At 48.9% G+C, this 13,896-nt stretch overlaps 1 protein-coding gene across 1 annotated transcript in view; it reads right to left on the bottom strand.

Annotated features, from left to right (window-relative positions):
- DENND4B (DENN domain containing 4B) overlaps positions 1–13,896 on the bottom strand; it is a 70,088-nt gene that overhangs the window by 27,747 nt on the left and 28,445 nt on the right. The window contains exons 6-13 of the mRNA XM_048503379.1: positions 13,580–13,821; positions 11,986–12,052; positions 11,158–11,216; positions 10,710–10,854; positions 9,174–9,349; positions 5,865–5,965; positions 4,426–4,641; positions 426–571 (exon numbers count right to left, since the gene is read on the bottom strand). Coding sequence (XP_048359336.1) covers positions 426–571; positions 4,426–4,641; positions 5,865–5,965; positions 9,174–9,349; positions 10,710–10,854; positions 11,158–11,216; positions 11,986–12,052; positions 13,580–13,821 — 1,152 coding nt within the window. The remainder of the gene's footprint in view (positions 1–425; positions 572–4,425; positions 4,642–5,864; positions 5,966–9,173; positions 9,350–10,709; positions 10,855–11,157; positions 11,217–11,985; positions 12,053–13,579; positions 13,822–13,896) is intronic.

The following is a 13,896-nucleotide window of genomic DNA, read 5'->3' on the forward strand; positions in this document are numbered from 1 at the left end:
GCCTTCTGCGGCTGTTGCTCCCGAGCACCTGGACTGTTAAGGCATTTGCAATCTGAGATCAAGGAGGATCAAGATTGGTAGCCATAAATCGACTTCTCCTCACATAAATCTGTCCAAGCCCCTTTTAAAGCTATCCAGGTTAGTGGCCATCACCACCTCCTGTGGCAGCATATTCCAAACACCAATCACACGTTGCGTGAAGAAGTGTTTCCTTTTATTAGTCCTAATTCTTTCCCCCAGCATTTTCAGTGAACGCCCCTGGTTCTAGTATTGTGAGAAAGAGAGAAAAATTTCTCACTGTCAACATTTTCTACCCCATGGATAATTTTATAGACTTCAATCATATCCCCCCTCAGATGTCTCCTCTCTAAACTAAAGAGTCCACCCTCGCACAGCCTTCTTCCCAAGATCCCTTTCCCAGTTACCTTCTCAACACACGAGTCAAAGAACTCCAGGGAGGTATGCCGGTCACTGACAAACGAGCATTCCTCGATGAACTGCGTAAAGAGCTGGGTGCGCAAGAGCTGTCCGTAGAACTTGTGGTAGGCCCGGTCTCTCGATTTCAGGAAGCCTGTACAGGACAGGGAGAAAGCCATTGAAGGGGTCCCTAGCTATGCCCACATCAGGGAATGCTGGCTATCAAGGCCCCCTGATTTCTAAGATGCTTCATACGACACGGAATTCCATTTGGAGACGTCGGCCATTGTTGAGAAATTGGCTTCGGAAGCATAGAATTGGAACTCTATGATAGAACCATAGAGTTGGATCCCTGGCTAGAGTTCCTCCAGCTGCTGCTTGAAGATTGACAAAGCGGGGGGAGCTCACCTCCTCCCTAGGCAGCTGATTCCACTGCTGAACTGCTCTTACTGTTAAAAAATGTTTCCTAATATCCAACCAGTCCCTTTCTACTCATATTTTAAATGGAGAAAGCCATTGAAGGGGTCCCTAGCTATGTCCACATCAGGGAATGGTGGCTATCAGGGCCCTCTGATTTCTACGATGCATCCCATACGTCCGTGGTGGTAAACCTTTGGCACTCCAGATTTTATGGACTACAATTCCCATCAGCCCCTGCCAGCATGGCCAATTGACCATACTGGCAGGGGCTCATGGGAATTGTAGTCCATAACCTCTGGAGTGCCAAAGGTTCACCACCACTGCCATACAATATGGAATTCCATTTGGAGATGTTGGCCATTGTTGAGCAATTGGCTTCGGAAGCGTAGAATTGGAACTCTATGATAGAACCATAGAGTTGGATCCCTGACTAGAGTTCCTCCAGCTGCTGCTTGAAGATTGACAGAGCGGGGGGAGCTCACCTCCTCCCTAGGCAGCTGATTCCACTGCTGAACTGCTCTTACTGTTAAAAAATGTTTCCTAATATCCAACCAGTCCCTTTCTACTCATATTTTAAATGGAGAAAGCCATTGAAGGGGTCCCTAGCTATGTCCACATCAGGGAATGGTGGCTATCAGGGCCCTCTGATTTCTACGATGCATCCCATACGTCCGTGGTGGTGAACCTTTGGCACTCCAGATTTTATGGACTACAATTCCCATCAGCCCCTGCCAGCATGGCCAATTGACCATACTGGCAGGGGCTCATGGGAATTGTAGTCCATAACATCTGGAGTGCCAAAGGTTCGCCACCACTGCCATACGACATGGAATTCCATTTGGAGATGTTGGCCATTGTTGAGCAATTGGCTTCGGAAGCGTAGAATTGGAACTCTATGATAGAACCATAGAGTTGGATCCCTGGCTAGAGTTCCTCCAGCTGCTGCTTGAAGATTGACAGAGCGGGGGGAGCTCACCTCCTCCCTAGGCAGCTGATTCCACTGCTGAACTGCTCTTACTGTTAAAAAATGTTTCCTAATATCCAACCAGTCCCTTTCTACTCATATTTTAAATGGAGAAAGCCATTGAAGGGGTCCCTAGCTATGCCCACATCAGGGAATGCTGGCTATCAAGGCCCCCTGATTTCTAAGATGCTTCATACGACACGGAATTCCATTTGGAGACGTCGGCCATTGTTGAGAAATTGGCTTTGGAAGCGTAGAATTGGAACTCTACGATAGAACCATAGAGTTGGATCCCTGGCTAGAGTTCCTCCAGCTGCTGCTTGAAGATTGACAGAGCGGGGGGAGCTCACCTCCTCCCTAGGCAGCTGATTCCACTGCTGAACTGCTCTTACTGTTAAAAAATGTTTCCTAATATCCAACCAGTCCCTTTCTTCTCATATTTTAAACCCATTATTGCGAGCCCTGTCTTCTGCCCTCAGAACAACCCCCTGCTTCCTTTTATGTAGCAGTCTTTCAAATACTTCAGGAGAGCCCCCTCAAACCCCCCCTTTTCCGGGTTGAACATTCCCAAGCCTGTATTGTCGAAAGCTTCCACAGCCAGAATCAGCTGGCTGTGGCGGGTTTTCCACGTTGCGTGGCTGTGCCGTTCAGTAGTTTTAGCTCCCAGCATTTAGCCCGCATCTACAGCTGGCACCTTCAGTGGCACGCACAAGGAAGTGTTAATACCAACAATGACTAAAGTGCATATATGCAATATTCACAAAACAACATAATCAAGAACAATTCCACGAGTCCATAAGGTCCTCTCAACCGTAATTCTATTAAATATTTCATTCACAGTCCAATGGAAAACATGGACAAAATGGGAAAAAAGGCGGAATCTGGTGGAGTCGCGGTCCACTCACCACACCGCCAAGTGGCACCGGTTCAAGAAACAGCAACCTGCCGCCAAATTGCACAAGTTCAAAGGAGCAGCAAGGTTCGAAGAAGCAGCAGCAAAACGATTTTCTCTTCAGGGGAGAAAATCTTGAGACACCATTTGGAGACTAGCAGAGGGGGTAGCATATAGCAATTTTTGAATGATGGAAATAAGTACTAATACTATACATATGCACTGAAGAGGACGCACATGCACTGAAGAAGATCAGCGAAAACGCACTTCAGCGCGCAGGCGTTTTGCTGCTGCTGCTGCTGCTTCGAACTTTGCTGCTCCTTTGAACTTGTACAATTATATTATTTTGTGAATATCGCATATATGCACTTTAGTCATTGTTGGTATTAACACTTCCTTGTGCAATTCCTGTTGTGTGGCAAGTTTTGGGGGGTTTGGCCAACCTTGTTCCTTGTTTCTTGTTTTAGTCTTGCCCTCATTCTTCCTTTCCTTCCTCCACCTTCAGTGGCATGTCATGGTGAGATGTGTTTCTTCCGTGGCCACCCATAGATGCAGGCAAAACGTTAAGAGTCAAAAATACTAGACCCCAGCTGCGCGGTCCAGAAAACCCACACCAGCTACTATTGTAAGTTAGCTATTTAAATTTTATTATTTCCTCCTTGCTGTGATATTTATATATTCCTGCGTGCTTCTCTGAATAAACCTTATTAATTATATGCTGTGGTGTTCTGTGGGCTTTGAGACTTCAATCAAAATCTAGTACTTCACTGGCTACATCTACCAGAATGCTTGCTTTTGGAACAAAACTTGAAAGTGTCCCACCTTGCAGGGCAGACTTGTTGATTAAAACTCGGAACTGTCCCATAGAGGGTTGAGTAAAGGGGCTGGGGCAGGCTTATTACTCTGGGACAGTGAGGATTTACTCCCCAGCATCCTGTGTTTGTTTCGCCTGGCCTGTCACCTTAAGTCTCTTGATATTTCTGACAGCGATCCTGGCAGTTAAAAAGGGGGTCCAGGTAGCAAGTGATGTAAAAAACTTCCTTTGCCGGATCCTTTTTAACTGGAGATGCTGCTGGTTTAACCGGGAACCTTTTGCCGATGTTTTATAACTGAGCCACAGCACACAGGCATCTGGCTAAAATGAGCCAGCGTGGTGTAGTGGTTAAGAGCAGGTGCACTCCAATCTGGAGAACGGGGTTGATTCCCTGCTCTGCCACTTGAGCTGTGGAGGCTTATCTGGTGAACCAGTTTAGCTTGTGAACTTGAACACATGCCAGCTGGGTGACCTTGGGCTAGTCACAGTTCTTTGGAGCTCTCTCAGCCCCACCCATTTCACAGGGTGTTTGTTGTGAGGGGGGAATGGAAAGGAGATTGTAAGCCCCTTTGAGTCTCTTTACAGGAGAGAAAGGGGGGGATATAAATTTAAACTCCTCCTCTTCTTCTAAAACGATCATTCAAAAAAAAGTACAGAAATTCAAGACTGCCCCCTACAGGTGAATGGTAGCACCCTCACACTGGCTCGAAGAAGCTACGCCAGGGGTCTGCAACCTGCGGCTCTCCAGATGTTCATGGACTGCAATGCCCATCAGCCCCTGCCAGCATGGCCAATTGACCATGCTGGCAAGGGCTGATGGGATTTGTAGTCCATGAACATCTGGAGAGCCACAGGTTGCAGACCCCTGAGCTACGCCCACAGAACTACCCCCTCAGCTAGAAGAACAGCTTGCCATACCCTGGAGGTAGAAGAGATTGCTGGAGTCACGGGTCTTCTCAGAGGGTGCTTGGGTGATGGGCCGGAGGTAGGTGCGGTAGCCCTTCAGTGAGCAGGCCATGAACCGTAGGAAAGCAGCCTGGATGTCAAGTTCCAGCTGCTTGCGGCGGCCGTAAATGACATCGTAATCGGTCAGTAGAAATTCCAGAGATGCTTCCTCTACCGGTCGATTGTACACTTAAAGAGAGAAAGAAGGAAGGGATGATTTAGACAGCGAGACGCCCCGCCAACAGCCGGCTGTTGTGTCCCATGGGACAAGGGTTGCCAGTCAGTTGGGGGCATAGGGGCAATGCCACAGGCTGCACTACAGAACTTCTGGTCCCCGGGCTGTGGCCAATCAGTCACATGGGCGGTGGAAAATCATCCCCCACACCCCTTCTCCTTCCCCCTGGGTCCATACACCAACATCAAGACCTGGTGCAAAAAAAATTTGTTTGGTCGTGGTGTAGGAGGGTGGTCGCTCATATTTTATTTATTTTTATTTTATTTATACTTTGGGCTTCTAGACCGCCCCATCCCCGAGGGGCTCTGGGCGGTGTACAGCAGATAATAAATACAATTTTAAAACATCATAAATAGGCTAAAACTTATAAAAGCAGCGAAAACTAGCTAAACATTAGCATTTAAATGTAAAATAAATATAGGCATAGGTGTAGGTGGCGCCCGGTGCCTAATATTAAATTCTTCCACCCCCAGGGAGAACGGTAGGTCTAGATAGATGTTATAGGCCCAGATGTAGAGGCCGGCGGAAGGGCCAGCGAAAGGGGCCAGCGGAAGGGGGCCAGCGGAAGGGGTGCAGGGAGACAGAAAACTAAGATTTTGCACTGGGCTTAGCTAGGTGTAATGCCCTGCCTTCCTCCTTTAGCCTTCCTCCTTTAGCCTTGGACGCCACCTTGGAATCCCACATAAAGAAAGGAAATGCCCGTGTGGCATGGGTTCTGTGGAAACAGTATCTCATATGCTGTTGGATTGTCCTTTTTACGAGATAGGTAGGAAGAAGCACATAATCCCCTTCCTGCATGGAAGTGAAGGCATTACAGATAAACAGAAGGTTATATATCTTTTAAACAGCCACAACTACCAGCCATTGGAAACGGTGGCTAAATTTTTAAATGGTGTTATTTTAACTCGTCAGAAGTTGTAAAGGCTGTTGTTATCTTGCCATGTTGATGTTAAACTATTCATATGCCATTAAAGGTATTCGAAATCGATTTTGCACCGGGCTACATTTTCCCTAGATACGCCTCTGGCTCTTGGCCATACTTTCCCCAGCTCTGCAAAGTCCTTTTTGATGTACGGGCGTCCAGAGAGTCCAAATTTCACAGCCAGTAAATTCTGCAGCATTAAAACCTGATCCCCTCCCCCCCTGCTCCCAGTTCTCCCCCACCCCTTTTACTCACTTTCATCCAGCTGCTGGAACTGGGAGTGCAGCGAAGCCAACAACACCTTGCAGGGTTTCCGGGGCAGGGACCTCGGGGACAGCAGCTTCCGTTCTTCACTCCTGTGCGAGGAGAAAGCTGCCCGTACAGTTAGTGCCTCCTGCTAAAACACCCGGCCCACACACCTCAACCTGCCCCCCCCCCCCAACCTGCAAAGGTGCTTGGCAAATCCTCTAAACCAGTGGTGGCGAACCTTTGGCCATGTTGGAAGGGGCTGATGGGAATTGTAGTCCATAACATCTGGAGTGCCAAAGGTTCGCCACCACGGCTCTAAACTGAATATGGATGGCGAGCCCCGCTAGAGGTTCATACGGGGGGTGGGGGTGGTGGTCCAAGAAGCGAGGACTTGTGCCCTGATCCAACACCTATTTACCACTGTATTCAACAGGGCTCACTCCCAGGAAAATCAAGAAGAAGGTTTAGATTTATATCCCTCCTTCTTCTCTTGTAAGGAGACTCAAGGTGGCTGACAAGCTCCTTCCCTTCCTCTCCACACAACAGACACCTTGTGAGGCCGGTGGGGCTGAGAGAGTCCTGAGAGAACTGTGACTAGTCCAAGGTCACCCAGCAGGAACGTAGGAGTGGGGGAACACATCTGGTTCACCAGATAAGCCTCTGCCATTCAGGTGGAGGAGTGTGGAATCAAAACCAGTTCTCCAGTTTAGAATCCACCTGCTCTTAACCACTACACCACGCTGGTGCTGAAAGCCCTAAAGAGTCTGGGACCTTCGTAGCTACAGGGCCACCTATTCATAAGAACATAAGAACATAAGAACAAGCCAGCTGGATCAGACCAAAGTCCATCTAGTCCAGCTCTCTGCTACTCGCAGTGGCCCACCAGGTGCCTTTGGGAGCTCACATGTAGGATGTGAACGCAATGGCCTTCTGCGGCTGTTGCTCCCGATCACCTGGTCTGTGTTAAAGGACATTTTGCAATCTCAGATCAAGAAGGGATCTTCATGAAAGATTAGGTAGCCATAGTAAATCGAGCTTCTCACTCCCATAAATCTGTCCAAGCCCCTTTTAAAGCTATCCAGGTTAGTGGCCACCACCACCTCCTGTGGCAGTATATTCCCATATGACCCCCCAAAAGAATGCCTTTGGTCCCTTGCATCCACGTGGGTCTGCCGTTTAGCACCAAGGCCACAGAGCCGGCTCAACTGTCCCTCCCAATAGAGAAGGCAAAGAGGTTTTTTTTTTTTTTTGATACTGGCCCCTGCCTGGTGGATCTCTCTGCCACGTGTCATCCAGGCCCTGAAGAATCTTTCTGGATTCCATAAGGCCTGTAAGACAGAGTTGTTCCAGCAGGGAGCAGCAGTGGCGTAGTGGCTAAGAGCAGTGGCTAAGAGCAGGTGCACTCTGATCTGGAGGAACCGGGTTTGATTCTCCGCTCTGCCGCTTGAGCTGTGGAGGCTTATCTGGGAAATTCAGATTAGCCTGTGCACTCCCACACACGCCAGCTGGGTGACCTGGGGCTAGACACATCTTCTCGGAGCTGTCTCAGCCCCACCCACCTCACTGGGTGCTTGTTGTGAGGGGGGAAGGGAAAGGAGATTGTAAGCCCCTTTGAGTCTCCTGGAGGAGAGAAAGGGGGGATATAAATCCAAACTCCTCCTCCTCCTCCTGTTGAGGATGCTCAAGAAGAAAAATCTGGATTTACACCCTGCCTTTCTCTCCTGTAAAGAGACTCAAAGCAGCCTACAAACCCTTTCCCTTCCTCTCCTCACAACAGACACCTTGTGAGGTAGGTGAGGCTGAGAGAGTCCTGAACAAACTGTGACTAGGCCAAGATCACCCAGTAGACTTCATGTGGAGGAGCGCTGAAACAAATCCAGTTCACCGAATCAGAGACTGCCGCTCATATGCAGGAGTGGGGAATCGAACCCGGTCCTCCAAATTAGAGTCCATCTACTCTTAACGACTACACCGTGCCAGGCTGTTTCCTTCTTAGCAGCGCCATCTATTTTTAACAGCAGTTTGGGATGTTAGTCGTCAGGTGCCAAAATGATCACATTTTAATTTAATTTTTATTTATTTTATTTTTCCATTTATCTCCCGCCCTCCTCAGCAGGGCTCAAGATGGCGAACAATAAAACAGGCATAAAAACAGTTCAGATATATAAAAGCAAGCTCAATGGCAACTTTCCTCCCTTCCCGCCATGTTCTAATGGCTGAAACAGAATACTGTTTTATGGATGGTACTTTAAGATTTTCTAACTTTGTTCTTGTATGTATTGATAGGTTATTTACTGAAAGCCGTGAGCCCCACCAAGCCCCAAGCCCCGGGAATGGGAAATAAATCCAAAATCAATAATTAAAAAAAAAACACCTAGAGAAGAAGAAGAAGAGTTTGAATTTATATCCCCCCCTTTCTCTCCTGCAGGAGACTCAAAGGGGCTGACACTCTCCTTGCCCTTCCCCCCTCACAACAAACACCCTGTGAGGTAGGTGGGGCTGAGAGAGCTCCGAGAAGCTGTGACTAGCCCAAGGTCACCCAGCTGGCATGTGTGGGAGTGCCCAGGCTAATCAGAATTCCCCAGATAAACCTCCACAGCTCAGGCAGCAGAGCGGGGAATCAAACCCGGTTCCTCCAGATTAGATACACAAGCTCTTAACCTCCTATGCCACTGCTGCTCCTAGGACTTGTACCCATAGACCCAACGTAGGCATGGCCAGAAGGGAGATCCACAACCGTTTTACACAACTGATCATCGATTTCCAAGTTCAATCCCCGGCATCTCCAGTTAAAAGTTCCCCGGAGTATAGGTAATGGGAAAGACTTCAGTGGGAATCTCTGGATAGCAGCTGCCAGTCAGAGTAGACCAGATGTGTCCAACTGTGGCGATTCAGATGTTCATAGACTACAATTTCCATCAGCCCCTGTGGTCCATGCCCAACATCTCTGCCCAACCAGTATCCAGAGTGGCAGCAGCTATTTGGGGGGGGCGGGGGGGGGCGCAACATAACAACTGATTGTTAAGCATGCAACGCCTAGGTCCATGGTGGCGAACCTTTGGCACTCCAGATGTTATGGACTACAATTCCCATCAGCCCCTGCCAGCATGGCCAATTGACCATGCTGGCAGGGAATCCTGATAATAATGTAATTATAACATCTGGAGATATAAGAGTCCTACCACTAGCCTGGAATCAATTTGGTATTACAGCCCCCACCAAATATGGAAAGGAATCAGCGAGGAACAGGCTACCCAAGTGGAAAGAGGGGTCCAGGAAGCTGAACCCTGGGCCCGCCCTGCAGGGAAGACTCACTGGAAAATGGTGTTGGTGTCCAGATCGACGCAGATGACATCGTGAGGCGGGTCATAGAGGTCAAAGTAGCTGGAGTGGAGGCCCACAATGAAGGGCACTGGGGCGCACAGCACATCGGCCAGGGTGAGCGGGCACAGTGGGATATACGGGCATTGCCAGCGCAGGGGGAAAATTATCTGCAAGAACACACAAGAGAGGAGATTCAGGGTTGGCATTCAGCCAGGAAGGAAGTGACTGTGTCAGAATACCAGGGTGGATCTGTCGATCACGAGCTGCTATTTGTGAGTTTCAAAAGAGCTATGAAATAAAATTTTCTCTGCATGTAGATAACCAGCTCATCAGGCATTTCACTCTAGCATCCTCCCCGACATGCTGGGTTTCCCCCTAAACAGCGACGACAAAAAAGAAGAAGAAGAAGAAGAAGAAGAAGAAGAAGAAGAAGAAGAAGAAGAAGAAGAAGAAGAGGAGGAGGAGGAGGAGGAGGAGGAAGAGGAGGAAGAGGAGGAAGAGTATAGATTTATATCCCACCTTTTTCTCCTGTAAGGAGACTGAAGGTGGCTTACAAGATCCTTTTCCCTTCCTCTCCCCACAACAAACACCTTGTGAGGTAGGTGGGGCTGAAAGAGTCCTGAGAGAACTGTGACTAGCCCAAGGTCACCCAGCAGGAATGTACGAGTGCGGAAACACATCTGGTCCACCAGATAAGCCTCTGCCACTCAGGTGGTGGAGTGGGGAATGAAACCCGGTTCTCCAGATTAGAATCCATCTACTCTTCACCACTACAGCACGCTGACTCTGGCTGTTCGTCTGTGGCGGGTGGAACTCATCAGAAAACAAAGCCAGGAGTATTGGTCCTCGGTATGGTCGTGGGACTTGCTGTGCCGGAAACGGAACGGCTCATCCAATATTTTAAGCTAAATATCACAAGAGAACTATGGGGCTGGTGAGCGGAGCCCCTAGTATAGTGATGGCAAACCTTTTCAAGGCCGAGTGCCCAAACTGCAACCCAACCCCCACTGATTTATCGCAAAGGGCCAACACAGCAATTTAACCGGAATACTGAGGTTTTAGTTTAGGGAAAACGGTTGGCTCCGAGGCACGCGTTACTCGGGAGTAAGCTTGGTGGTAGTCGGTGGCTTTGCTTTGAAGCAACTGTGCAACTCTTCCAACGGGTGAATCACGACCCTAGGAGGGTTTATTCAGAAGCAAGCCCCATCGCCAGCAACTGAGCTTATTGCCAGGTGAAGGATCGCGCTTTAGTTCTTCGCATGAAAATCAGTGGGGCTTAACAGCGCTTAACAGGGTTAACTACACTGCTTCCCCAAAACTAGGTCTTAGGTTTAATGCTAATAATGCTAATAATCAATTAGCTAATAATCAAGCCCAGTGGACCAAGCCAGCCTAGATGTCAGTGTGTGTGTGTGTGTGGGGGGGGGACTCTATTTGCTCGTGCCCACAGAGAGGGCTCCGAGTGCCACCTCTGGCACCCGTGCCATAGGTTCGCCACCACTGCCCTAGTATGAAAACAATACTCACAGAGACCAGGGCTTCTCCGACACTAGTCAAAACGTCTGGCCGCAGGGAATGGATGAGTAACTTCTGCTCGGTGAGGACCGCCACGAGGAGGGCGACGGCGTTTTCGGGGCCCAGTGTCTGTAGCAGGGTCAGGAAGCTGGCTCCACTGCAAAGGAAGGAGGAACGGAGGATGGTTTAGATCAGGGGTCTTCAAACTATGGCCCTCCAGATGTTCATAGACTACAATTCCCGTGAGCCCTACCACTTGGCCATGCTGGCAGGGGCTGATGGGAATTGCAGTCCATGAACATCTGGAGGGCCATAGTTTGAAGACCCCTGGTTTAGATCTTCACCCCCATTACAGCAGGATGCTGCCGGATGGATGCATCCCAGGAGCCCTTTGCTTAGGCCCCTGGGCACGAACACTGACCCTCCCACCCCTCCGTTGTCCCCCCGCTGTTCTTCCTACCTCAGTGGCAGTGGCGAAGAAACAGGCTGGCATAACAGCAAGTTGTCATAAGAAGACATCTGGTGGGATAGAGAGAGAACACAATCAGCCTCGACTTTGTGGGTTAGAGTCCTGGAAAAAAGGGCTCCATAACAGCAGCAAAGGGCTCCTTGTTGCAAGACTGGGGAATGCAGAGCAATCATACTGGTGCAAATCCAACCCTTGGCGGTTGCTATCTGGCCCATCGAAGTCTCCGATGCCACAGACCATTTCCACTGATATAGTCTTTGGCTGAGCCTTCTTTTTGATATGCAACCACAGCTTTTCACTGTCTGGCCCCTTCCGCACACGCAAAATAATGCGTTTTCAAACCACTTTCACAACTGTTTGCAAGTGGATTTTGCCATTCCGCACAGCTTCAAAGAGCACTGAAAGCAGTTTGAAAGTGCATTATTCTGCATGTGCGGAATGAGCCTCAGGTACTGGGAAACGGTAACACAGAAGGCCACACAGTCATTCGCAACAGGCAAGCAGGGGTTAAAAAGCCCTAAGACTTCAGCTCAGCTGGCATACAAGTGGGTGGAGCCAAAGGCACAGGTCATCCAACCCATGTTCAGTTCAAAAGACAGGCCCCATTAAAAAAAAGGCATATATTGGCCAGTGTCCGTTCCAACACACACCCAACAGACATATCCTGCATTCCAAGCTATTTAAGCCATTACAGGACAACAGTTCTCTGAGTTGAGAGTGGACGAGAATATTTGCTGACGCTTGCACCTGGAAGAACAACCCTCTCCATTTCAGCCTATCACAGCCAGGCAATATTTGGGGTCACCCCCTTGGCCGTACCTGAACTAGGATCCGGGGCCTCTGTGGAGATGGGAAGGGGACGTTATGCATGAAGTGGGAGACGTGTCTAAAAAGTAAACAGTGTAAAAGTCACCAGGAAGAAACAACTCCAGGCAAAAGGACTAAGAACAAAAATTCTAACTACCCCCCTGAAATCCCACCTTTAATTACTATATTTCAGTGACAAGTATCAGTCCTGTTATTTTCTCCACCCAAACCAGCAGATGAGATTCCCCAAAGGGGATGACTGAAAAGTCAGCAACACACAATCGCAACCGTTTATTACGGATTTTTTAAAACACAGCTTTTCAATACCCAAAATTTCTCTATAATACCCTGTACTATTAAAAAAAAAACACACAGACAAAACCAACAGGTTGAGAAGAACCTCAACTTTTGTTAGACAGGTGGAAGAAAAGTTGCAGTGAATCAGAGCATGATCCAACATTCAAAAAGGATATCGAAGCAGAGAAGGGCAACGAGGATGATTGAGGGATTGGAGCACCTTCCTTATGAGGAGAGGCTGCAGAGTTTGGGACTCTTTAGTTTGGAGAGGAGACGTCTGAGGGGGGATAGGATTGAAGTCTATAAAGTTATGCATGGGGTAGAAAATGTTGACGGAGAGAAATTTTTCTCTCTTTCTCACAATACTAGAACCAGGGGGCATGCAATGAAAATGCTGGGGGGAAGAATTAGGACTAATAAAAGGAAACACTTCTTCACAATACTAGAACCAGGGGGGATTCATTGAAAATGCTGGGGGGAAGAATTAGGACTAATAAAAGGAAACAAACGTGTTATTGGTGTTTGGAATATGCTGCCACAGGAGGTGGTGATGGCCGCTAACCTGGATAGCTTTAAAAGGGACTTGGACAGATCTATGGAGGAGAAGTCGATCTATGGTTACCAATCTTGATCCTCCTTGATCTGAGGTTGCAAATGCCTTAACAGACCAGGTGCTTAGGAGCAGCAGCAGCAGCAGGCCATTGCTTTCACCTCCTGCACGTGAGCTCCCAAAGGCACCTGGTGGGCCACTGTGAGTAGCAGAGTGCTGAACTAGATGGACTCTGGTCTGATCCAACCAGTTCTTTCTTATGTTCTTATTATGGGGCAATGGCCCTGTGATACTTTCAAACCCACCTGACCAGCACTTTTAAGATGGTATTTTCATCTGGGCCTCATTAGCAGACTTTAGCTTCAGAGGGATTCTTACAAGGAAACAATGATGAGAGGTTACCCCATCATGTTTTAGATGTGCAAAGGTGGTTTGCTATTTACCTGCAACCCTGCAACAGCAACCCTGGACTTCCTCGGTGGTTTCCCACCCAGGGCTGACTTGGCTTAGCTCCCAAGATATGGCCAGATCAGGGTTGCCCTGGCCATCCAGGTCACAGAATTCTGTGTGATTAGGCGGGAGAATAAAAATATGACCCACACACCCCCATCTAAAGTCAGATTTGATTATCTCTTCTGCCACTTTTCTACCTCGCTGCATTTCTACCTCACTGCATAGCCCAGTTGTAGGCAGACGCAGGTGGAACGGAGGGTCTGGGAAAGGACTGGGAGGCCACCTTCTCACCCCATGGCAACTTACGCCTCAAGCGGAAGCACGTGGGGCCCCGAGATACTGTAGCGGTAGAGGAAAGTGAGAAACTTGCAGAAGACGTCGAAGAAAGGCCAGTGAGACAAGACGCAGATGCTCTTCCGGGTTTGCACAGTCTTGCTGGTGATGGGTCGCCGGTCGACCACGGTAAGTAGATTCAGCCACAGGCACTGCCGTTCTGAGAGGCACTCCCTCGGGAAGGACTCGTAGAACTGGATGGCGGCACCATACACCTGGGGACAAGAAGGCCGGAGTCAGCAGATTGTCCGTCTAGGACAGACCTGGGCATTATACGGCCCGCGGGCCAC

The sequence above is a fragment of the Sphaerodactylus townsendi genome, linkage group LG01 (genome assembly GCF_021028975.2).
Source record: "Sphaerodactylus townsendi isolate TG3544 linkage group LG01, MPM_Stown_v2.3, whole genome shotgun sequence".
Lineage (NCBI taxonomy): Eukaryota > Metazoa > Chordata > Lepidosauria > Squamata > Sphaerodactylidae > Sphaerodactylus > Sphaerodactylus townsendi.